The 22,660-nt window shown below is 32.4% G+C and overlaps 13 protein-coding genes across 13 annotated transcripts in view; 8 read left to right on the top strand and 5 right to left on the bottom strand.

The window, feature by feature from the left end:
* Positions 1-353: 353 nt before the first annotated feature.
* CIR2 (electron-transferring-flavoprotein dehydrogenase) lies at positions 354-2,102 on the top strand (the record flags this gene model as incomplete). Its single annotated transcript, XM_020192128.1, has 1 exon — positions 354-2,102. The coding sequence occupies one exon, from the start codon at positions 354-356 to the stop codon at positions 2,100-2,102; it is 1,749 nt and encodes a 582-aa protein (XP_020044356.1).
* A 124-nt stretch (positions 2,103-2,226) lies between these two features.
* NSL1 (MIND complex subunit NSL1) lies at positions 2,227-3,862 on the bottom strand. The gene is made up of 3 exons (XM_020189005.1): positions 2,756-3,862; positions 2,525-2,691; positions 2,227-2,264 (listed from the first exon to the last, which is right to left on the bottom strand). Exons 1-2 carry the CDS (start codon positions 3,395-3,397, stop codon positions 2,611-2,613), a joined length of 723 nt encoding a protein of 240 aa, XP_020044355.1. The 5' UTR covers positions 3,398-3,862; the 3' UTR covers positions 2,227-2,264; positions 2,525-2,610.
* Position 3,863: 1 nt separating this feature from the next.
* ASCRUDRAFT_129219 (DMT family transporter) lies at positions 3,864-5,179 on the top strand. The gene has a single exon (XM_020189004.1). The coding sequence runs from the start codon at positions 3,995-3,997 to the stop codon at positions 5,075-5,077; it is 1,083 nt and encodes a 360-aa protein (XP_020044354.1). The 5' UTR covers positions 3,864-3,994; the 3' UTR covers positions 5,078-5,179.
* Positions 5,180-5,281: 102 nt separating this feature from the next.
* On the bottom strand, positions 5,282-6,178 carry OST6 (dolichyl-diphosphooligosaccharide--protein glycotransferase; the record flags this gene model as incomplete). Its single annotated transcript, XM_020189963.2, has 1 exon — positions 5,282-6,178. A coding segment is annotated over one exon (897 nt), but the record flags the coding sequence as incomplete, so codon positions are not given.
* Positions 6,179-6,641: 463 nt separating this feature from the next.
* Positions 6,642-8,630, bottom strand: ASCRUDRAFT_10518 (uncharacterized protein; the record flags this gene model as incomplete). The annotated part of the gene is made up of 2 exons (XM_020188613.1): positions 6,642-8,334; positions 8,599-8,630. The coding sequence occupies 2 exons, from the start codon at positions 8,628-8,630 to the stop codon at positions 6,642-6,644; spliced, it is 1,725 nt and encodes a 574-aa protein (XP_020044352.1).
* Positions 8,631-9,752: 1,122 nt separating this feature from the next.
* ASCRUDRAFT_40029 (Rap1-DNA-bind-domain-containing protein) lies at positions 9,753-10,403 on the top strand (the record flags this gene model as incomplete). The annotated part of the gene is made up of 1 exon (XM_020190987.1): positions 9,753-10,403. A coding segment is annotated over one exon (651 nt), but the record flags the coding sequence as incomplete, so codon positions are not given.
* Positions 10,404-12,199: 1,796 nt separating this feature from the next.
* GPI17 (GPI-anchor transamidase GPI17) lies at positions 12,200-12,682 on the bottom strand (the record flags this gene model as incomplete). The annotated part of the gene is made up of 1 exon (XM_020190977.1): positions 12,200-12,682. A coding segment is annotated over one exon (483 nt), but the record flags the coding sequence as incomplete, so codon positions are not given.
* Positions 12,683-12,815: 133 nt separating this feature from the next.
* TRM9 (tRNA (carboxymethyluridine(34)-5-O)-methyltransferase) lies at positions 12,816-13,815 on the top strand. Its single transcript, XM_020194157.1, has one exon. It carries the CDS (start codon positions 12,938-12,940, stop codon positions 13,712-13,714), a length of 777 nt encoding a protein of 258 aa, XP_020044349.1. The 5' UTR covers positions 12,816-12,937; the 3' UTR covers positions 13,715-13,815.
* Positions 13,816-14,097: 282 nt separating this feature from the next.
* ASCRUDRAFT_83037 (DUF185-domain-containing protein) lies at positions 14,098-15,342 on the top strand (the record flags this gene model as incomplete). Its single annotated transcript, XM_020194813.1, has 1 exon — positions 14,098-15,342. The coding sequence occupies one exon, from the start codon at positions 14,098-14,100 to the stop codon at positions 15,340-15,342; it is 1,245 nt and encodes a 414-aa protein (XP_020044348.1).
* A 347-nt stretch (positions 15,343-15,689) lies between these two features.
* On the bottom strand, positions 15,690-19,612 carry ASCRUDRAFT_10514 (uncharacterized protein; the record flags this gene model as incomplete). Its single annotated transcript, XM_020188612.1, has 3 exons — positions 15,690-19,337; positions 19,446-19,498; positions 19,582-19,612. The coding sequence occupies 3 exons, from the start codon at positions 19,610-19,612 to the stop codon at positions 15,690-15,692; spliced, it is 3,732 nt and encodes a 1,243-aa protein (XP_020044347.1).
* Positions 19,613-19,869: 257 nt separating this feature from the next.
* GPI19 (phosphatidylinositol N-acetylglucosaminyltransferase GPI19) lies at positions 19,870-20,529 on the top strand (the record flags this gene model as incomplete). Its single annotated transcript, XM_020194812.1, has 1 exon — positions 19,870-20,529. The coding sequence occupies one exon, from the start codon at positions 19,870-19,872 to the stop codon at positions 20,527-20,529; it is 660 nt and encodes a 219-aa protein (XP_020044346.1).
* Positions 20,530-20,744: 215 nt separating this feature from the next.
* PPM1 (leucine carboxy methyltransferase) lies at positions 20,745-21,974 on the top strand (the record flags this gene model as incomplete). Its single annotated transcript, XM_020188611.1, has 1 exon — positions 20,745-21,974. One exon carries the CDS (start codon positions 20,745-20,747, stop codon positions 21,972-21,974), a length of 1,230 nt encoding a protein of 409 aa, XP_020044345.1.
* A 74-nt stretch (positions 21,975-22,048) lies between these two features.
* ASCRUDRAFT_78164 (kinase-like protein) overlaps positions 22,049-22,660 on the top strand; it is a 2,091-nt gene continuing 1,479 nt past the window's right edge. Inside the window, exon 1 of the mRNA XM_020194156.1 lies at positions 22,049-22,660. This exon is cut by the window's right edge and continues 1,479 nt beyond it. Within this exon, the coding sequence (XP_020044344.1) occupies positions 22,489-22,660 (172 nt within the window). The 5' untranslated portion in view covers positions 22,049-22,488.

Here is a 22,660-nt window from a genome sequence, read left to right as displayed (position 1 = left end):
AAAAAATCAACCAAAAAATCAAAAAAATAATACTATAAATATATTAATTTCACTGTTTCTTCCCAATGTCGATAGCACATCTAACAAAATCAACTTTGGATAAAAATTTAGGCTTGATTTCCTTCAAAACTTTATCATCAAAAAGATCCTTTTCAAGTTTAAATTCATCTCCAAAGTCATATTTTGGAAAATACAGCAATAATAATAATATTATAAATAATATCAGCATTAATAATAAATCAAAAAATGCATATATATCAACCAACTCTTTAATAAGACCCTGCATACTAAAGAGAAATTTTAATTCTTCAAATTTAAATAACCTCCCCATTTACGAAATCCCTTTTAAAGAAATGTCTGAAGAAGAGCAAGAAATTTTGCTATCAGAAAGAGCTATAGACGAAGCCGATGTCTGTATAGTGGGGGGTGGTCCCGCTGGTTTAGCGACTGCCATAAAATTAAAACAATTAGATAATGAACAAGGAAACGGTGAATTGAGAATAGTTCTTTTAGAAAAGGCTTCCGAAATTGGTGCCCATACGTTATCTGGTGCAGTAATTGAACCAAGATCTCTAAGAGAACTATTCCCTGATAGTGAGTTTTATGATGAAAATGGTGAAGGAATCCCTTTACCTCCTGATTTAGTCACTTTAGTAAATGACGAGCATTTTTATTTTTTAATGGATGAATCAAAATATCCAATACCTGAACCTCCTCAAATTCAAAATAAAAATAAAAACTATATTGTCTCTCTAAATCAGGTTAATAAATATTTATCTGAAGTAGCAGAGGAATTAGGCGTAGAAATTTATCCCGGAATTTCTGTCTCTGAACTCATTTATAATGATGATAAATCTGCAATTAAAGGTATTGCAACCAAAGATGTTGGAATCTCGAAAAGTGGTCTTCCAAAGGATTCATTTGAAAGAGGCATGGAGTTTCATTCAAAATTAACTGTATTAGCTGAGGGTTGTCATGGCTCTTTATCTAAAAAGGCAATCTCAAATTTTAATCTTAGACAAAATAAAGATCATCAAACCTATGGTATAGGAATCAAAGAAGTTTGGGAAGTTAAACCTCAAAATTTTAAAAAAGGTTATGTAGCTCATACTTTGGGTTATCCTCTATCAAATGACACCTATGGTGGTGGCTTTATGTATCATTTTGATGATAACCTAGTAACATTAGGCCTAGTCATTGGTTTGGATTATAAAAACCCTTATATATCTCCCTATCAAGAATTCCAACAAATGAAATCTCATCCTTTTTATACTCAAATACTTAAAGATGGTAATTGTATCTCATATGGTGCAAGAGCTTTAAATGAAGGTGGTTTACAGTCAATTCCAAAATTATATTTCCCTGGAGGTTTATTAGTTGGTTGTGCTGCCGGTTTTGTTAATGTCCCGAAAATTAAAGGAACCCATACTGCTATTAAGTCAGGCATCCTCGCTGCCGAATCAATTTTTAAATCTTTAAATGACCCAAATAAAAATTATGACCCTGAAACTTCTCCATTTATACTAGACGATTATGAAAAAGCCTTTAATAACTCTTGGGTTTATGAGGAATTATATGAGGTCCGTAATGTTAGACCTTCTTTTAATACATTTTTAGGAAATTTTGGTGGAATGATTTATTCTGGTTTAGAAACTATGTTACTTAGAGGTTGTGAAAGCTGGACTTTTCATCATCATCATTCTGATGCTTCAGAAACTAGACCTGCTAGTGAATATAAACCAATCAATTATCCAAAATCCGATGGTAAAATAACTTTTGATCTTTTAGAATCTGTTTCTAGAACTGGAACTTATCATGATGAAGATGAAAAATCCCATTTAAGGCTAGGTGATGCTTCTAAACAAGCATTTGAAAATCATGTTAAACAATCATTTGAAAAATATAAGGGTATTGAAAACAAATTTTGTCCAGCAGGTGTTTATGAATATATTCAAGATGAATCAGATAAAACTAAGGTGGAATTTCAAATTAATTCTCAAAATTGCATTCATTGTAAAACTTGCGATATAAAAACTCCCGCTCAAGATATTAACTGGACTGTCCCTGAGGGTGGTGATGGTCCTAAGTATGTTTTAACATAAATGAGTTATAATTTTTTTTTTGTTTAAAAAAAAACCCCATTTTTTGTTTATTCATTTATTTATTTATTTATTTATTTATGTTTTTTTTATTCAAGTTTCTGTTTATATATTCCAAAGCATTTTAATTTAGAGGTAAATAAAATTTAATGTATTATTGTATGGCTTTTTATTAATAATTATAAGTATTGATATGTGCAATCAAAATAATTCCAAAATTTGTTAATTTTTATAATTTATGTTTGACATAATTGACTTCTTATAACTTTAATCAAAACTACACCGGGTTTATAAAGTTTGATTAAGAATAAGATTGATTTCAAAAAAAAAATCAAATACGAGATCTGATTACTTGCAGCATCTTCTGTTTTGTAAAGATATCTTTGAAAGATAAGCAGTTATTTGAATCACTTTTTTTTACTTACTTATTCTTATTTGCATCTTTTAATTGAATAAATTTGAAAACAATAATAAGAAAATGCAACATTCTTTATGGAAAAAAAAACATTGATTATTTAAAATCGTAATTGCTTTCAACAAAGTTCATCAAAACTTGGAGTTTCTCTAATTCTTGTTTACGTTGAGGAACATGCTATAAAAGCTGTTAATAATACAGTACTAAAATAGTTGATCTTAAAAAACAATAAATTACTTACTTGTTTGACCTCTTGTAATCTTTTTAATGTATCATTAAATTCAGCCATCATATCTTCGTAATCAGTTTTAACTTCATCGTCTATATATATTCCATTGTCTTCGTTTTGATAATCTTGATCAATTTGCTTTTCAATTTCTTCTAATTTACTCAACGATGTATCAATTTTGGATTTGTTTATATTCTGCTGTTCTTCAAACAATTTAACTGACTTTTGAGGCAAATTTCTTCTTTTCTCTGTTACTTTAACAGTTTCATCTTCAACTGCTTTATAGGCTTCTCTCAATTTTTGGTTCAATTCAAAATCAAATGATTCAATTTCTTCTCTTCTTTCCTGGTTCTTATTTTTTCTATTACTACTGTTGTTTACCAAAATTTGTCTCAACGGGTCGTCATCATCCAAAAACTCTTTGCCATCGATAATGCAAGAGTATTTTGTCAATTCGAATGAATTCAAAATAAACTCCTCTACTAATAATCTGACCTTCTCTCTGACTGGATCTTCCTCGTTGTTGTTATCAGCCTGCTGAGATTCAGATGGTAGATACAAGTTCAATTTGTCCATTGCAGCCTTGTGAACCTGATGGTAAAGATACTTCACATCTGCCTTCTGCAAATGTATTTTCTCGAAGTTGGAATCCATCTCTTCAGGCAGGCAGGTTATGTCTAGATACGATCTGTTTGTTGTTTATCTTCCAAAGAGTGGTATTTTTGTAAACAATTTCCTAGCGTCCTTCGTTCCTGGATTTACACGGTCGTGTAAAATACATCACCAGAGTTTTACTGATCAACAGCTTTAGTTGATAAGGAGCCTTTTTCTGGGGATTCAAACTCACAGAGAGCTTTGGGATTGAGTTTGGTCGAGCTGAAAGCAATTGAGGGGCCTTGGGATAGATAAGCCAATTCTGTAGGTTCTGTAATTCCCTCCATCATATCCAGCCTGGTTTATTGATCATAGTAACACAGATGATGATTTAAATCAACTGAATAGCTCAGTTTACAATCCTCGAATCGACCAGCAAGAGCCAAATTGTAATTTTGATAATAAAACGTAGGCGATATAACAGTTTAGCACACATTCAAATAACGAATTTGCATTTTATTATAATCAAGGCTTCTCCTTTTCCATATTTGAGTGTCTAAGGAGGCTAACATTGGCCAATGGCATCTTCTTCCAGATTGTGATCCACCTTTTTCTGTTCTCTTCTGTTTCGATTCATCATTTCTATGAAATATAGCAATGAACAGCTTTCGCTTACCAGATAATGGTGCATCTACGTCTGCTAAAGTAAGACTGGTTTTAACAAGACTATCATCTAGTTGGTATTTGGGGTTATATTTATTATCTTTGGTTATTATATTATGGGTTGCTTCATCTTTCTTAGTTAACAAAATATTTGCTGACGATTTATACAGAAAACCTTTTTTGATTACTTATATTAATACTGGTGTTTTTATTTTCTATCTTTTGCCAATATTGTTCAATAGAAATGGAGATAGATCAATTTCGTCAGTGATTAATAAAAAAAAACAATTGCCATTGAATGAAACATTGAAACTAAGTATGAATTTTTGTATTCTATGGTTTTTGGCAAATTTAACTATGAATGCTTCGTTATCTTACACTTCAGTGGCTTCACAAACTATTTTAACGTCAACTTCATCTTTTTTTACATTACTAATGGGCTATGTTTCCAGATTAGAGACAGTTAACAGCACTAAAGTACTTGCATTAATTTTATCATTTACTTGTATAATAATTGTGACCAAAGTTGATAGTGAAACAGAAGAGGATGATATTTCAATTAAAAATAATGTTTCATATAAGAGTGTATTTGGTGATTTTTTAGCATTAATATCAACTTTTATTTACAGTATTTATACAATATTATTGAAAAAAAAAGTGAAAGTTGAAAGTAAATTAAATATGAAACTATTTTTGGGTTTTGTTGGATTTTTCAATTTAATTTTATTATGGCCTTCGATTTTAATATTGAATTATTTTAATTTAGAAAAATTTGAAATGCCATCCAATTTATTTATTTGGAAAATTTTAATCGTTAATTGCTTTATATCATTTATCGCTGATTTTTGTTGGGCAAAGGCAATATTACTAACGAGTCCATTAACAGTGACTGTTGGATTAACATTAACTATTCCATTGGCAGTAATTGGGGATGTCATATTCAATGATAAAAAGATTAGTTTTATTTATGGATTATGTGCAGTTTTAATATGTGTTGCGTTTATAATTATTAATCAAAGTGAATCTGATGAAGAACAAATTATCGAGAGTGGTGAGGAAACTGAACAATTAATATAATTAAAGATGGGAGAAAATCAAAAAAGAAGGAGAAAACAAATTTTAAAACTTAAAAATTAGAAATTATACAGGGATAATAATTGAAATAAAAAATAAAATAGTTTAAAATCTTTCAATGTTTAAACTGATATTTGAGATTTTTTCATGTTTGAAGTAAAGAATATATTTTGAGGTTATTTTTTTGTTTTTTGTTTTGTTTTTCTTTTAAATCATTTTTGTAAACCAATTAATATAACTTGAGTCCTTCCTTAACACTATAGATGTCAATAGACTATAAAATAAATAGATTAGAAAAACTAAAATTAAAACCAATGTATTTTTTTTAACATCATCGTATTCTTCTTCATTTAGATTTGGAATGTATAGTACCAAAATACAAACTAACGCACCAAGAATTGCATAAACACCACCAACTATTAGAATCTCAATACCGAATTGATACGATTGACCACCAGATATATATATAAATTCCTTTTTATCATTATTTGCAACAAATGGAACGTTTTTAACAAATGTAAACATATAACCACTCACAAAACAAATTGAAAATAATACTGATAATACTGACCAAATTTTGCCTTTTTTAATATTATTAACTATTCTACCAGATCTCTTTTTGATAATTAATAAAATGGCAAAGCCAAATAAAACATATGTTAAATATTCTTGGGAATTAATTGGTTGTTTTACTTGAATAGAAATATGAGAAGCCTGAGAGATGAATTTGGCAAACTCTAAGGGAGTTGATCTTTTTGAATTGATCTGATAATTGAAATGTTTTGAGACCTTAATATCGTATTGAAGCTCTAGTTCAGATTCATCTTCAATTCCATAATATTTAGCTTCATTGAGGTTAGTGTTTGGAGGTAAAACCCAAAGATGAGGAACATTTTTCATTTTTAAATAACCAAACAACTTTTTGTTATTTATAAATTCAGCAATACCAAAAAATAATTTATCGTCATTAGAATTTAGACTGTTATATGAGCTTGCAACTTGTGAAAAAGTTGGTAAAAATTCTTTACAGACATCGCAGGGAATTTGAGGATTCGTGGCAGTAAACATCAAGACAAAATAATGATTTCTTTCTCCTTGTAAAATTTTTTCAAAATTATTATCATTTATCTGGATTATGCCCAATGGAGATTTAGACCTAAGAGACTTTAACTCATCTTTTGATATGGCACAACTGATAAGATTTAACCAGAAAAAAAACAATGTCAAGTAAGACAAGAAACTGGTGTTTGGTATCAACTTCATTCTCATCAAGTAAGCATATATGCAAGTATTGGAGACAAACGAATGAAGCTGGTAATCAATTACTCTGTCAATTGATCTCAGTTGGTGAAGCTACAATCTTGAAAAAAAGCGACGATAAGAGAGAAAAGTGTTTATTAGAGAAAGAAACTATATGATACGTGTGGGCGGTCTGGACCTCGGAAACGGGGTCTGTGTGCGGGAATGGGAGGGGAGTTGAAGTAAGAAGGGGGTCTGGTCACAGAAAATGGTGGAAGTGGTGGAAGTGGTGGAAATAATAACATATTTAGGCCACCAAGTGAAATTTTCAAACTCTAAATACTCTCTTTTTGTCATTTCTTAGAGGACTGAAGCTATTGTCGTTTTTCTTATCTTCAGATTGGACTTTTTTCACAGGAGACTTGTTTTTCATAGTGGGCAATTTTTTAACAGGAGAGGGCGATTTATCAAAAATAGATGTATCCTTGATATTGTTTTTATTGTTTCTGATGTTGGTAACCATTGGAGTATGCATTGAATCTTCGATATCGTAATTACCAAAATTTTCATCGTCATTTTCATCAAATTGAATGCCACCACCCGCTAATTTTCTTTTCTTTTTTATTTTTTTGATATCGTTGTTTGAGTTGGTGTTTTTATTTTTAGATGACAATCTTTTTAAAGTTTGAGTAAAAATATCGTTATCATCGTCATCGTCGTCATTGTCTATATCGAAAAGAGAAGGCTTTTTAGATTTACTTAGTTTACTATTCTTTGTAGATGGTTTTAGTATAAGTGATATATCGTTATTAATACCAAATGATGATTTTCTTTTCTTGCTAGTCGAAATTTTAGTTTGAGTTGCTGTGCTATTTTTAGTATTATTATTATTGGCATTTTTGTTATTGCTAGTATTATCACTGATGTTAATATTTTTATTTTTATTTTTGTTAAAATTTGGAGAATGAAAAGATTTTAGTAAGACTTCACTTATGATACTTTGTCTTTTATTTGAACTCCTTGAGGGAGTCTTTTTATATGTGATTTCCTCTTCATAAATTTTTTGCAATTGTTTATTAATCAAGTTATTTTTCCTTTTGGGAGAATCCAAATTTGGATTTAAATTCGAGTTAGAATTAGAATTGGAATTGGAATTGGAACTAATGTGATTTTTTATTTCATTTTTTAAAGGAGAGGGAATTTTAGTTGGAGAAGTTAAGGGATTATTAGTATTTGTATTGTATTTTGATGGAGTAGATGTGGCTAATATTAGTTTTGATTTATTATTTGGGTTATGAGTTGGAGACATGAATTTTTTTCTTTGATTAGTGCTATTATCGATTTGTTTATTGGGCGATAGTTTATCAGGAGATAATTTGTTGGGGGATAATTTACTAGGAGATAGCTTATTGGGGGATCTTGTTGGAGACAACGTTAAACCGTTAGTTGGAATTGGGATCTTTGAAGGAATATTTGATTTATTACTCATTAAAAAATCAGATATTGATATGTTTGATAAATCGTTATCATTATCGTTATTATTGTAGTTATTTTGTTTGCTATAACTCTTAATTGGAACAGGAATCTTTGAGGAAAAATTGGTTTGAGTTAAATTTGGATTCTTAATTGGAGGATTTAGATTGTATTGTTTCAACGCATTCAAGTTATTATTGCTACTGCTGCCATTCAAGTTACTTTTGATGGTGTTGTTTATATTCGAATTGAGAATATTGATTTTTTTGGATAAGTGGGATCGTTTACTTATTATGCTATCATTAATTGCCTTTATTGGAGAAATTGGCTTTATGATTTTTTGATCACTATCAAGGGCTAATTTATTACTGCTTAAGCTGAGATCATTGCTCTTAGCACTGCTGGCATTCAGATTACTGCTCTGTAGCAATTGATTTTGTTTCTCCTTTAAATTTCGGATGCTCGATTTAAAATTTTCAATTTTGATTTCGTAGCTAGATTTTTGAGAAGAAAGCTGTTGCTTCAATTTCTCAATTTCAAAGTTCGAGCTGTTTAAGTTGTTCTTCAAGGCAGTCAACTGTTTGAAAAGCTCTTCCCGCTTTTTTCTCTCACTCTCACTGCTCTCTTTACTCTTCTCGCTCTTCTGAATCAGCTCAACACCCTCCTCGTCTTTTGCATCGTGTTCCTCGTGATGGGTGTTCTCGTTGCAGCTCTGGTAGAGACACCTCAACAACGTAAGTGCCAGCACCAACGACCTCCTCTCGAGCTCCCTGCTCTCTATCTGCTGGATTTCGTCAGCAAGCAGCTGATACTGCTCGTATTGTGTCCAGAACTCAGCATCCATTGGTCTTCTTCTCTGCTTCTCTTCTTCCTCAATTTCCTTCTCTTCAACCAAACAGAAGCCCGCACCGTTGGTCTCTCATATGCTTCTCACGCGCTTCTCACGTGCTTCGGCGCTTACTTTTTTCTCTGCTTTTCTACTTCCAACACCACCTCCAACAACACCCTTTCTCCAGCCATGGCCTCGCATCGTGTTTCTGCTGCTTCTGCTGCTTCTGCTGCTGCTGCTGCCGATGAAGATGAGTTTATCTCTGCTGCAGAGAACTCCCAGAGTTCACTTTCCGCTTCTTCTCAGGCCACTGGTGCCTTTTCTCGCACCACCACACATACCACCACTTCCCAGGCCAAACTGGACAATGACGACGACGTTAAGAGATATACCCACAATATTGATAGCCATAATAATGGTGACGATGATGCCAGTATCGGCCATATAAACTCACCTCCTGTTGTTCTGGATGTTTCTTCTGATGCTCGGGATAATTCCACCAGCTCCAACGATTCAAATCAAAGCAACCAAGCCAATGAATTTGGAGTCTCAATGAACGATTTAAACAAGAATTTATTTTCCAATCTTCAAACAAAGATTCCATTTAAATTTTTTATTCCAAATAACGAACCTGATAAGCCTCAATTAATTTATTTAATTACAAACCATGGTGGAATAATCTCGGACTACCCAATTGAAGATGCTAAAGATGCAGCTGCTAATAATAATGATATAACCTCTAAACAGATAATTATAATATCAAGATATTATAATGACCAATTGACCACTTATACTCCTGATTTCATTTACCACTCGACTGATAAAAACACTTTATTACCTCTATCCCTTTATAAAAACTCAATTCATACTAACAACTTTATTGACCATTCTAATTACTTTAATTCTAATCATTTGAAAAATCTTAATAATAATAATAATAATAATAATAATATCAACAATAGTAGCAATGGTATTACCACTGTCACTACCACCACTAGTACTAATGCTACCACTAATAATAGTAATGGCAATACTAATAATAAATCCGAGAATAATAACAAAAATAATAATAATGACGACAACAACAACAACAACAACAACAACAATAATAATAATAATAATAGAAACCACAATAATATGGATCAAATTAATCAGGAATTTGATTTAAACAGTTTTGTTTCTCCTGAAAACTCTTCTATAATCAACACAATATCCAAAAGTTTAATAATCGATAAAAGATTCAATAAAAATGAATTCACAAAAATCGAAGATACGTTAATCCTAGATCAAATTCGTCGAAACCCTTTGAAAAGAGGTTCTCATAAATTCTTTGATCAATTGGCTATCAATTATCTACCAAGGCACACTGGTAACTCAATAAGATATAGATTTAGAAATCTACTAGTCAATGATTTAGAATATCTTTACAAAGTCGACTCAATGGGCAATCTTGTAAAGGATTCAAATGGAAATTTTATAAAAGTTGGTATCGATGAAATCCCTTTAAACAAAAGAGTCAAATTCTCATCAATAGATGATTACCAATTATGTTTGGGCGTTTTATCTCATTTAAACAAAAAAAATTCACCGCATAAAAATACAAACTTAAACAATAAATTACCTTCAGTACCTTTAAGCTATTTTGCTGAATTTGAGAAAAAATTCTCAAACCATTCAAAATTCGCTTGGAAAGATAGATATAGAAAATTTGTTTGCTCCTATGGCTTGATGAATTATATTGATTATTATAATAATGAAATTAAAAATAATAGAACGCCCGACCCAATAACAAAAAAGAAACCAAATGTAACTGATGAATTTACTGATATTAATAATAATCATACTCACCATAAACATCAAAAAAGGTGCTCATCTTCTTTATCTCCAGATTATAATTTACAATTAAATCAACAAAATCAACAAAATCAATTGAACAAAAAACAAAAAATTTCAAATTCTAATAGCACCTCCTCACAAAAAAATCAAGGCACTTCTCTTGTTATTGACATTTCCGACAATTCGTCCAATTCTTTAAACGAGTCTGATACTGATATTATTAACAGTATTAACAAAACCGATAAAAATAACAAAAACAATAATATTATTACTGATAATAATGACAACACGAAATCTTTGACTGATATTAGAATAAACACAGAAGACTCAATTGACGGCTTTTATAATGAGCCCATTAATAAAGTTGTCAGTTCTGAAATACTATCTGAAATTAAAAACTATTTTGAAGATGCTTTTTTAACCAAATCTTTAGAATCTAATAAAAAACTAATTCAAAATAATTTAATGGTACTTACTAATAAAAATTTCGAAGAGGCTTCAAAAATCTTGAATGAGAAAATAGGTTTGAAAACTTCCTTTGCAACTGATATGTTATTAAGATGTTCAGGGATAACGAGTATTCTAACTCAATATATATTTAGTGTTGTTAAAACAGGCGAAAATCCTCCTCAACATATCCAGGGCATTTGGACTGAAGAGGATGATTTAATTTTAAATCAAATTTTTAATGAATTGTTTGACAGTGAAGCAGAAAAAAAAAAGGCAGTTCAATATTTATATGGCAAACATGGGAAAGATAATATTGAAACGAGGAAATCTCTCAAATATGATAATGGATATAGTAATGAATAATTAGGGAATTTATTATTAAAAATTAAAAAAAAAATAAAAAATTTCATTAGGAAGTTTCAGGAAATTAGTTTATTTAAATAATTTTCAGTTTTTATCAATTTATTTAAACCCAGACTGAAATCGCTCTCACAGCTAATCAACTTAATTGCTTCATTTCTTAATTTTAAAATTTCAAACATTTTTTTATAAAAATCCAATGAAAAATAATTAATAATATTCTTATTTTTTATATTATTTAAGAGTTTAATCTTTTGAGCTATTTTATTTAGTTTTGAGATTATTGTTAGTCTGATTAGTTTATCGAAATGTAATATTGAAGATGAATCTAGATTCATGTCTGAATTTGAAATGGTTTGATAATTTTGATATTGAACTATTTTTAAGAAAAAAGATTTAACAAACTTTTTCAATATTTTCTTTAAACAATAATGAGTACTATAGTCGATTTTAAAATTGGATGGTGATACTATTATTATTGAATTTTCGTCTTTTGATTTCGATAGGAAAAACTGATCAGTTACATTATATAAATCAATAGTAACGAAGTTTATTGTTGAATAGTTATTTAAAGAATAATTAATAAATTCTTTCACTGTGGAGTTATCCATAGGGGTTTTTATTTTAATTTTGTTGTAGGAATTTAGCAAGATTCTAAAGTCATTGTAAAACAAAAATTTGATCTCATAATTCAAATCGAACTGGTCATTTAGTGCCAGTTTAATTGGAGAAAAATAAAGATCCAATAAAGTATTCATCATTTTGATATTAACGTTTTGTTTAGAATTTTTAAGAATGAAAGTGAATATAAGATTGATTTTATAAGGATTTACCTGCGTTGAAGTAAAATTGAAATAGTTATCAAGAGAATAGTTATCGATTTTTGAGATTGAATTTGAAATGGAAAGATTTTTGGGGATTGAAGGATCAATAACCAACAATTTATACTCATCTAAAAACATGTTGTAGAAAATTGTTTGGGTGATGTAAAAGGGCAAATCATTCGTGTTTATAGTCTCTAAATTGTAGTATAGAACACCAAATCTCTCAAGAGAATCAACATAAATTGATTCATCTTTATCCTCAGTGAGAAACAACTTGACGTTGTAAGCTGAGTGGGAGGTATCGTAGGAGGAATTCGCTGATGCTGAAACCAAAGTACTGATTTGAAAGTTGTAATCTAGTAATAAAGGACCAGAGAATATTTCATGGTTTAATTGAGTCTGAACAGCAAGATGGAGATCAGGATAGTTCATTCCATCTTCAACTCTTAGCTCAATTGGTATTGTTATATGTAGATCATTTAACAGCGATTTAGTGGATGTTAGAGACGCAATCAAAAAGGAGTAATTGTAATTGAAGTTGAATAGCAAGATGGATGGGATGATAAGTAGAGCTGATACAAGCAAGAACGCCTTCATCGTGGGATAAAACAGCTTACAATAGTTCTCAGTGACTTGAATTGTTGAATAGAGGTTGTTGATTGTTGGTGAAGTGCTTTTGAGGGCTTGAAAAATAACAGAATTTGATTTCTGAGAGCGAATTAGGTTTTTGGCTTCACAAAGCTAAACTTTTTATTGGAAAACGCCAAAGCAGAGAGATACATATTGTTGATTGGGGATATCTCAGTGGAAGAATAGCAGATAATTAGACAAATGGAAGAAGAAAAAATTAAAATGGAACAGGTCAAGAATCCTGTTGAGAAAGAGCAGATATATGTTCACCAGGTGTATAACGAGATTGCTTCTCATTTCTCAGAAACCAGATACAAACCATGGCCAATAGTTGAGAAGTTTCTTCAAAGTCGAGAAAAAGGATCGATTGGCATCGACGTGGGGTGTGGGAATGGAAAGTACTTGAACATCAACAAGAATGTGTTTATCATTGGAAGTGATTACTCAGACAATTTGATAGTACTATCCAGTGAGATCAATGGAGATTCGGTAAACAACGATTCAATTGTGTGTGATGGATTGTCGTTGCCACATTTAAACAACCAGTTTGATTTTGCAATCTCTATCGCTGTTATCCACCATTTTTCAACAGAGGAGCGAAGAATCCAGGCCATTGTCCACATTTTGTCAAAGTTGAAGCCCAATGGCGAGGCATTGATCTATTGCTGGGCTTTGGAGCAAGAAAAGTCGAGAAGAGGTTGGAAAAAGGGAATGACACAGGATGTTTTGGTGCCTTGGGTGCTTCAAAAGAAGAAGCCCAAGTCCAAGAAGGCGAGGAAGAGCAAGACAAAAAGAGGAAACGAAGTGGTAGATACAAGTGCTACCATCAAAAGCGAGAAAGCAGTTGAAGACAATGGAGAGGAGACCAAGCTAAGATACTACCATTTGTACAAAGAAAACGAGCTCAACGAGAATGCCATTGCTGCTGGTGCTGTTGTGGTGGAACATGGCTACGAAAGAGACAATTGGTGGGTTATAATTAAAAAGCCTGCTGTTTAGTTTAGATATATCTATGGATTTATGTAGTTTTGTCCGTAAAGTCGTTTGTATTTTGAATCTTTTCTTCTTCTTCTTCTTCCGAGCCCTAAACCAGGGCTCCCGACACCTACCCAAAAGCTGCTGCTTCTGCTTCCTCTCAACTTGTTGTTCTCTGTGCCATGATTTCCTCCAGAAGCACATTCAGCAGATTCCTCAGCAGAGCTAGAATAGACTGGCCTGCCCTGCGTTGTCTTAACAGAAGCTCTCTGAGGTTCTTTTGTTGTTCACCATATCTCTTGACATCCACGAAAGAGCCCTCCACTGGCAAAATTCAGTTGAACAACTTGACTGATATCATTCGAGAAACCATCAAAACCACTGGCCCAATCTCTCTTTCTTCCTACATGAAGACATGTTTGACTCACCCTGAGTATGGCTACTACACCACCAGAGACCCCTTGGGTCTAAATGGTAAGAGTGACTTCATCACATCTCCTGAAATCTCCCAAATGTTTGGTGAAATGCTTGGAATATGGTTCTTTTCAATCTGGTTGGATCAGCTCAAACCATTGGATATAAATTTCGTCGAGTTTGGACCAGGCAAGGGTACTCTAATATACGATCTAATCAAGACGTTTAACAAGCTATCTCAAACTACAAATTTAAAGCTAAATATCAATATCATATTAGTCGAGGCTTCTCCAATTTTAAGAAAGGAGCAATGGAAATTGCTATCCAATTCAATCCACAGATTAATTCCTTCTGACGATAAAATCGGATTCACATCAAAATCCACTTGGAACAATAATATAAGATGGATCGACAATGAAACTGACTTGGATGCTGTCTTATCTAACAATTCAACAAACTATATTATAGCTCATGAATTTTTCGATGCCTTGCCAATAAAACAATTTGAAAAGACTTCTAATGGCTGGCATGAGTTATTGGTCGATTATTCCACTGATGAAAAAATTAGAAAACTAAATTTACAAAATGACGCTTCTTCTTTGCCAAATAAGACTACTTACAAATCCTCAGATCTCGACAAAAATAAAAACTCTTCTTTAATTCAAGACTATCCTTTTTTCCTAACTCTATCTCCTAAAAAGACTGTTTCCTCAAATATTCCAGAATCAAATCCTCGTTTTAATTCCTTTCCAATTGGCTCAAGAGTCGAAGTATCAATTGAATCTATAGACCATGTCAAAAAAATTTCTCAATTTATTAATTACAAAGGCGCTGCTTTAATTATCGATTACGGTCCTCTTGACACTTGTCCCATCAATACTTTGAGAGGAATTAAATCTCATAAACTACTATCTCCTTTTTATAAACCTGGTGAGGTCGATCTATCTGCTGACGTTGATTTCCAAAATCTTAAACAAGTTGTAGCTGATCAAGTCAAAAGTTTTGGCCCTGTTGAGCAAGCTGATTTTTTGCATCAGCTAGGTCTCGGTTATCGTGCTGACCAGCTAATTCATCATTCAAAATCTCTTCAGGAAAAGGAAAGGATTAAAAAAAGCTACCTAAGATTGACTGAAAACACTGCTGGAAGTATGGGTAAATTATATAAATTCCTTGGTCTTTTACCAAAAAATACCATTAAATTGCCTGTAGGCTTTGGTGGCGATGTAAGTTCTAATTAGTTTTCTTCAACTCTTGTATATATTACAACCCTATTATTTTTTCTCTTCTGTGTATCTCCTCTTTGAAAATTTTTATAAATTAATAATAAATTAAATGAATTTATTCTAACTATACATAATCATAAATAAAAAAAATAATCTGGTTTTAAAAAAATAAATTAAAACACTAAAAATACCACACCTCATTTTAAATCAACATCAAACAAAAAAAAAACCAAGCAAAATAAAAATATAACTTTACAGATAAAACTTTTATGGTGAAAAAAAAAAACTTTTGAAAGGTATGATGATTATTTAAGTTAAAACAAAAAAAATGTTGAATAAATTAATTAGTTAGTTTGTATTTATCACTCAGTACTTGGTGTTGCCTGATTAAATACTTTGGTCTCATTTTTGAAACCTCCATTTTTACTCCTACCTTTATAATTGATAGATGCCTTATTTTTATATTTCAAATTGGAAGCTTTTTTCGATGCAATTTTTTCATTCCTATCTTCTATAGACACTGAAGGTGCTTTCAAAGATGGGCTTGGCTTTTTCACTTCGCTTTTCTTTTCAAGAATATCTTCATTGTCTTCTTTATCAAGATGTGTTAAATACTCAAATTTATTGGCATGTTCGATTTTAGGTAATGGTTTGATTTCATTCGCAAATACATTTTTCTCAAAACCTTTAACTGGCTTTCCAAAATCGGCTCTCTCCGTTTTATTATCTTCAAATCTTTTTGGTCTAAATGTTTTGTTATTATATTTTCTAGAATCAACATTATTGATTGTTTTCAAGACTTTATTAGAATTCAAATCAAAATTTGCAGTTGAATAGGTTCTGGAAGGGTTTTTCAAAGACTTGTTAATAAATGAACTTTTGAATTTTGAATCAGACACATTGGTAGATTTAGTCTTTTCAGGATTATAACTTGGATTATAGTAGTGAGTATTGTAATTGACAGCAGGAGTTCTATGAACAGTTTCTTTCCCTCTGTTTCTATTTGTGAATCCGGAATCATTATGCAAATTATAACTTGAACGAGTTTCATTAATAGAACCTACGATATATTTGGGGATTTTTTTTTCTTTTTCTACTCCTTTGTTAAAGTCTTTGTTAGAGTCTTTGTTAGGGTCTTTACCAAGGTCTTTGTTAAATTCTTTATTAAGATCTTTGTTAAGGTCTTTATTAAAATCTTTATTAAGGTCTTTGTTAAGGTCTTTGTTAAGGTCTTTTTTAATGTATTTCTGATTTAATTTTTTATTGGATTGGATATCCTGCTCATCCTTTTTAATTGGTTTGGTCTTTAGTTTATTTTCTGCAAATTTAAATTCGCTATTAAAAACCCTAGTGACATTTGCAATTTTTTTCCCTTTAAAGTTAGGTTTTTCGTTTACCAAAGAATTATTCCTTGAAGGGGATTGAGCTTTGAAGCTAGAATTACTATATTTGGAATTAGAAACAAAAGCATTGTTTTGATTGTTGGAAGATAAATTTTTGGATCTTGGAAATTTGTTTTGATTTTTGATTTCTTTTGAAATATCTTTTAATTCGTTCTTATCATCTTCTTTAATAGGTTCAATATCCCGGTCAACTTTCCCATTAATGTTTTGAAATTTTAATTCTGATTCGATTTCCAATTTTAATTCTGATTTAATTTCAGCTTTTAGTTCTGAGATCAATTCTGATCTTAGTTCTGATTTTGATTTTAACTTTGATTCTAATTTCGATTCTATCTTTGATTCTATTGTTGATTCTAGTTTTGGGTCTAGTTTTGGTTCAAGTAAAATATTTGAAACGGCGTTTTCAGTTTTGCTAGGAATATCAGGTTCAATTTTTTGGATTTTATTTTCTAAATCTGTGTAATTGTTATTTGAATTAGATAATTCTATAGAGGTTTTTTCATTACTAAGAGTAGTTTCACTATCAACGTTTTTAATTTCATTTTTGATTTTATTTTTAATTTCATTATTAATAATTACATCGTTTTCAATTGGAATTTCTAATGAAGATTCATGAATTTTCAAAATACTATTATTATTATTATTATTATTATTATTATTATTATTGTTATTGTTATTGTTATTATTGTTATTTTGAGTTGAAGTTATATCATTTTGTATTAAAGTTCTTTTTAATATTCTAGGTTTGAAAGAGTGAGAATTCAAAATATAATTTTGGTTGGTGTCTTCTTTAGGAGATAAATCATAATCTTTTTTGAGTTGTGTATTGGTAAGATTGGAATCATTATTATTTAAAGCATTAATAGGAAAAGAGTTTGATACTTTTTCCACTAAATTATTATTATTAATATTATTATTGATGTTATTGATATTATTATCGATATTATTATTATTATTATTGGTATTATTATTATTATTATTATTAGTGGAATTAACATTAATAGAGGAATTGAGTTTAATTGGTTGATTATTGATAAAATTTGAAGTTTGTGGATTAGGTATATTTGCAGATAAATCAGATTTCAAATCAGTAATTATAGGTTTGGGAATTGGAACAGGAGAAGATATTTGAAAAGATTGAGGTAAATTTTGAGCAACAACGGCAGCATAATTTTTGGGAAAGAAATTGGAAGAAATTGAAGTTGAATTTTTGGAAAAGGAAGAATAAGAGGAGTTTTGGTCAGAGTTGTTTTTGATTGAAGGAAATTTCTGAACGATTAATTTGGGGGATTTGATTGAGCGAGAACGGGGGCGTTGGACAAGTGAGTCAGTTGAGAGGAATTTTTCAATAGATTCACCAGTTTTTTTTTCAATTTTTTTATCTTGGGGAGGTGGGTCAATATCTGTTGTGTTGATTTGATCATTGTCATTTTTGTGGTTAGAATCAAGTTTTTGTTGGTTGTTGAATATATCTGAGCTACCTGGAGTTTGAAAAGTGGTTCTGTTTAATGTTTTCATTAATTTTTCAATTTCTAGATCCTTTGAGAGGACATCAATTGGTTTAGCGTTACCAAAAGGGTTTGGCTTTTGTTTTTGTTTAGAAATAGGATTGGTAGTGAGACTGGGAGAGAGATTAGGATTGGTATTTGAAATTAAATTTGAGTTTAAATTTAGATTTGAGTTTAAATTTGGAGAGGAAGAAAAAGAGAATCTCTTGAGGGAGTTGCTTCTGGTTGAAGAGTTTGAGGAGAATTTGTGGTAGAGGTAGTTGAGATGATGTTGGTAATCGTTTGAGTTTTGGTAGTTATTGAAGTCATCGAAATCAGCCAATTTGACGGTAATTTTGTCATTTGAGAGGGATAGTTTGTCATCCGGGGAGAGAATTTTAAAGTCGTTATTTAAACCGAGGAGGTAATCATTGAATTTGATGATTTGGTTGTTGTATATACCTAGTTGGTTAAAGGCCATTGCAATGTTTAGTTCTAGTAGAGTATTGAATTCGACAAAAGCGATTTTTTTCATATTTTTGACATTAGTTGCGTTTGGGATGTCGTTTGAGATATGGGTGGTTGAAGAAGAAGGAGAAAGAGTAGGAGAAAGAGAGAGAGAGAGAGGGTTGTTAGTAGTGTTGATTGTGGTGGTGGAGGAGTTGTTTAGTTCCCAGAAGAGTTTGAATTTTTTTAATCTTATACCCTTTCCGGGGATATAGTTTAGGTTGAAGATGTTGTCATTTTTTTGAATAAAATCTGGAAACTGTCCTATGATATCGTAATAGTTGTTGAATAGCTTTAGCAATAGATCGTTGTTGAAGTTGGAGGACAAGTTTATGAACTTTACAATGTAGGGAGGATTTAATTGGTAATCTAGTAGATGAGTAAAAGTTGCAGATTGGTAGTTGCTTGAGGAACTGAAATTTGATTGGCTGTTGTAGTTGCCGTTCTGGGAATAGTTGTAATTATGGTTATTGTTATGGTTATTATGGTGGTTATTGTGGGTATAATTGTTGTAACTTATGTTTGAATTTGATCTTGAATTTATGGTTGAGTTTGATCTCGAATTTGAGGCCAGGGCATTTTCTAAATTTAAAAGATAAACTGTTAGTTTGAGCTCGTAAGAGATCGATAATACGAACCAAGAAAAAAAAAGGGCAAAAGGTAAAAAGGTAAAAAGATGAAACCAAGGAAAAACGCAAACAACGAACGTACGTATTGGAACCTGGATGGATTTGATATCAAAGTCGTCGTCAGCCCAAGAGTGACCACCCAAAGCTATTAGAGAAGAGAAAGCTGGTTAGTATCGGCAGGATTGTATGGATCGCTAGCAGCACAAGAGGCAGAGTGGAGATACGTACAGTCATCTTGGAAGAATTCCTTTAGCGACATTTTGTTCTTCTGAGCTAGAAAGAGAGTTAGTAGACAGAAAGACGAAGAAAACAGGGCACAGGAAGCATCGACATACCCATAGCTGATGGAATTGAGCCTGAAATGGAGCACAGGAAGCAGAGGCCATAACAAAAGGCCTGGCCAGCAAGTTCTAGATGGAGCGGTCACGTGCACGCTGAGTGGCGACGGGCACAAAAGGGGAAGCACGCGCACCTTCTGCTGCTGCTGCTTCTGCAGCTTCTGCTGCTTCTGCCGCCATGCCCCGCTACTCCTTCGATGACAGCTTTGTACCCAGTGCCGGCGCCAGCCTGGCCTTTGATCTGCGCTTCAGCGTGTACGAGTACGAGGACATCTTGGACTCCTCTGCCGGCCCCAGCGCCGCCAGCTTCATCTCTGACCTCTGGGCCACTGCCAGTGACGCCACCATCTCCAACAGAATTGCGCCCAAGACCGAGTACACCGGCTTCGTTCTCCACTTGGTGAGCCTCCTCGCCGTCGCTTCGTGGTGCTTCTGGGCTCTTTTGCCCCAGTCCTGCCTCCACGCCATCGGTATCTGGTACTACCCCCACCGCTACTGGGCCTTGCTGCTTCCCTCCTTCGTGCTCGTTCTGATGCTTTTCGTGTACGTGCTTCTCGCCCTCTACAACACCGAGCTCAAGACCAGGCCCCTTGCCCACTGGTCCAACCTCTCTGACACCTCTGCCCTCGTCTCCAACAGTCCTCACCACCTCTGGGCTCCCACCAACGGCGTCTGGGACTTGCCTCTCTCCCTGGTCTCCCGCATCCTCTACTCCGACTACGACCACCCTGCTGCCTCTGCTGCCTCTGCTGCTTCTGCTGCTTCTGCTTCCCACGCCAAAAAGAGCCCTGCAAACTGCTCCAGTGCTGATTGCTATGCTGACGCGATATCCATCTAGCTGCCGTTGCGTCTCCTATTGTGTTTTTTTTTTCCGCCCGCATTTTCTTGCTCACCATACTTTTTTTCCATCTTTACGTCTGCTGCTTCTCTTTACCTTCTTGTTTATCTGTTCTTCTGCCTGTTCGTATATTTATTACTATCTGCTTTTTTCTTTCTTTCTTTCTTCCCTTTTTTTCCTTTTTCTATTGCTACTGCCATTCCTCAATACACAAAATGTCTTTGAATTTCAATCCAATTGAAAGAAGAGACAAGGTAATCAAATCAACTGATTTTGATGCCCTCTCTTCAAAATTGTCCTGCTTCAATAAAAACTACTTTTCAAATGACCCAAACAACGACTCCTCGCTATTCAAATCCTATATAGACCAATTGAAAATCAACCTTCCACTACTAGCTTCAAACAACAGCTTGTTTAAAAGTTTTGGCAACTCAAAATTCTCAATTCAACGTCTCTTAAACTCAAACCTAAACGAAAATCTAATCAAAAACAAGTTTCCTCTAATCAATCGAGGCACCTACATTCGAACAAAATTGCTAGACATTCTCATTCAAAATTTCCTCATCTCAAACAACTACGAAAACTGCCAAATCATTTCCCTAGGTGCTGGCTCAGATTTGAGATTTCTAAACCTAATCAAAAACTTCTCTTCCTCCTCTCCACATAAAATTATCCACAATTTCAAATACATTGAATTGGAATTCAAAGAGTCAACCTTTATCAAATCTTTCATATACCTATCAAACCCAACTTTTAGAGACCTAATCTTCAACTCTTCCAACTTCGATTCATCCCTCCAATATAATACCAACTATAATATCAACAATATCAATCTATCAACATTCAATATAGACACAATCCAAACAAACAACTATCTACTATACCCAATCGATCTAAGAGATAAAAATCAATTCACCCAATTCATACAATACTTGAAAAACTCAACAACTATCAAAATCAACTTCAATCACCCAACTTTAATATTTAGTGAACTATCAACCTGCTACATGTCCTCAACTGATTCAAATGTCTTACTCCAATCTTTCCAATCCGCTTTTCCCAACGGCATCATATCACTATATGAACCAATCTCTCTAAATGACAGATTCGGTGAAATGATGTCCAATAATCTACTTAAGAGAAAAATATTCATCTCCACTCTAAACGACTACCCAACTCTACTGTCTCAAATCGATAGATTTCAATCTCAAATTACCCACTTCAATAAAATTTTATCTTCGGACATGCTATTTATCTACAACAACTGGCTAACTTCAAATGAAAAACTAAGATTATCAAGATTGGAATTTTTAGATGAACTAGAAGAATGGAACTTGCTAGCAAGCCATTACTGTCTAATTGTCGGTACATATGGCCATTCCTCTCTAATTAACACAGATTTCATAAATCAAATTCAATCTCTAAAATGGCAAATTATTCATTAACCAAAATTATTCCACTACATAAAATTATATAAAATTATATAACTCTATATACATCTTCTCATGTAATATTAATTCCGCCAATTAAACTATTGAGTTTGCTTTCATTTTTGTGTCAGTGAAAACCTTTTCAAGATTGCAATGCAGGAAAACGCATGGAACTTCCATTTCCAGTTTGACAGCTATTGTACCAGCTATTCCAAAAACCTTAATTTGCGTCCAAATCACTTCCCTGAAAAATAATAGCAAAAAACAACATCTTTGATCACATTTATCAATCCTTGAGCTGCTAAAACTAACTTGTGATAGTTATTCAAGCAACTTTATCCACTCAATCGATTTATTGCTATTTCATACATTTCGAACAATATAAATAAAGGGTCTTTTTTCCATTTGTTTTTGATTCTTCTTCTCAACTATTCATCACTTTTCTTTGTAAATTATTTTGATCCGGAATAATTTCTACTTACTGCCACTTGACTTATTCTCAAGTGTTCAGTTTCTGCTTCAATTAACAATGACTCCCACCACTCAACCTACTTCTGCTGCTTCTTCGAACATTGTTCGAGTCATCAAGCCAATTGAATACATCAAGGGTGCTCAGATTGGTCCCTATGAAATGGGTGATATTTCTCACTTAAACTCAACTGGTTTTGTTATCGATGCTGTTAATGTTCTTAACAACAACC

Source organism: Ascoidea rubescens (assembly GCF_001661345.1).
Source record: "Ascoidea rubescens DSM 1968 unplaced genomic scaffold ASCRUscaffold_21, whole genome shotgun sequence".
Classification (NCBI taxonomy): domain Eukaryota; kingdom Fungi; phylum Ascomycota; class Saccharomycetes; order Ascoideales; family Ascoideaceae; genus Ascoidea; species Ascoidea rubescens.
The sequence above is the reverse complement of the archived record's forward strand: the minus strand, read 5'-3'. Positions and strand labels throughout refer to the sequence as shown.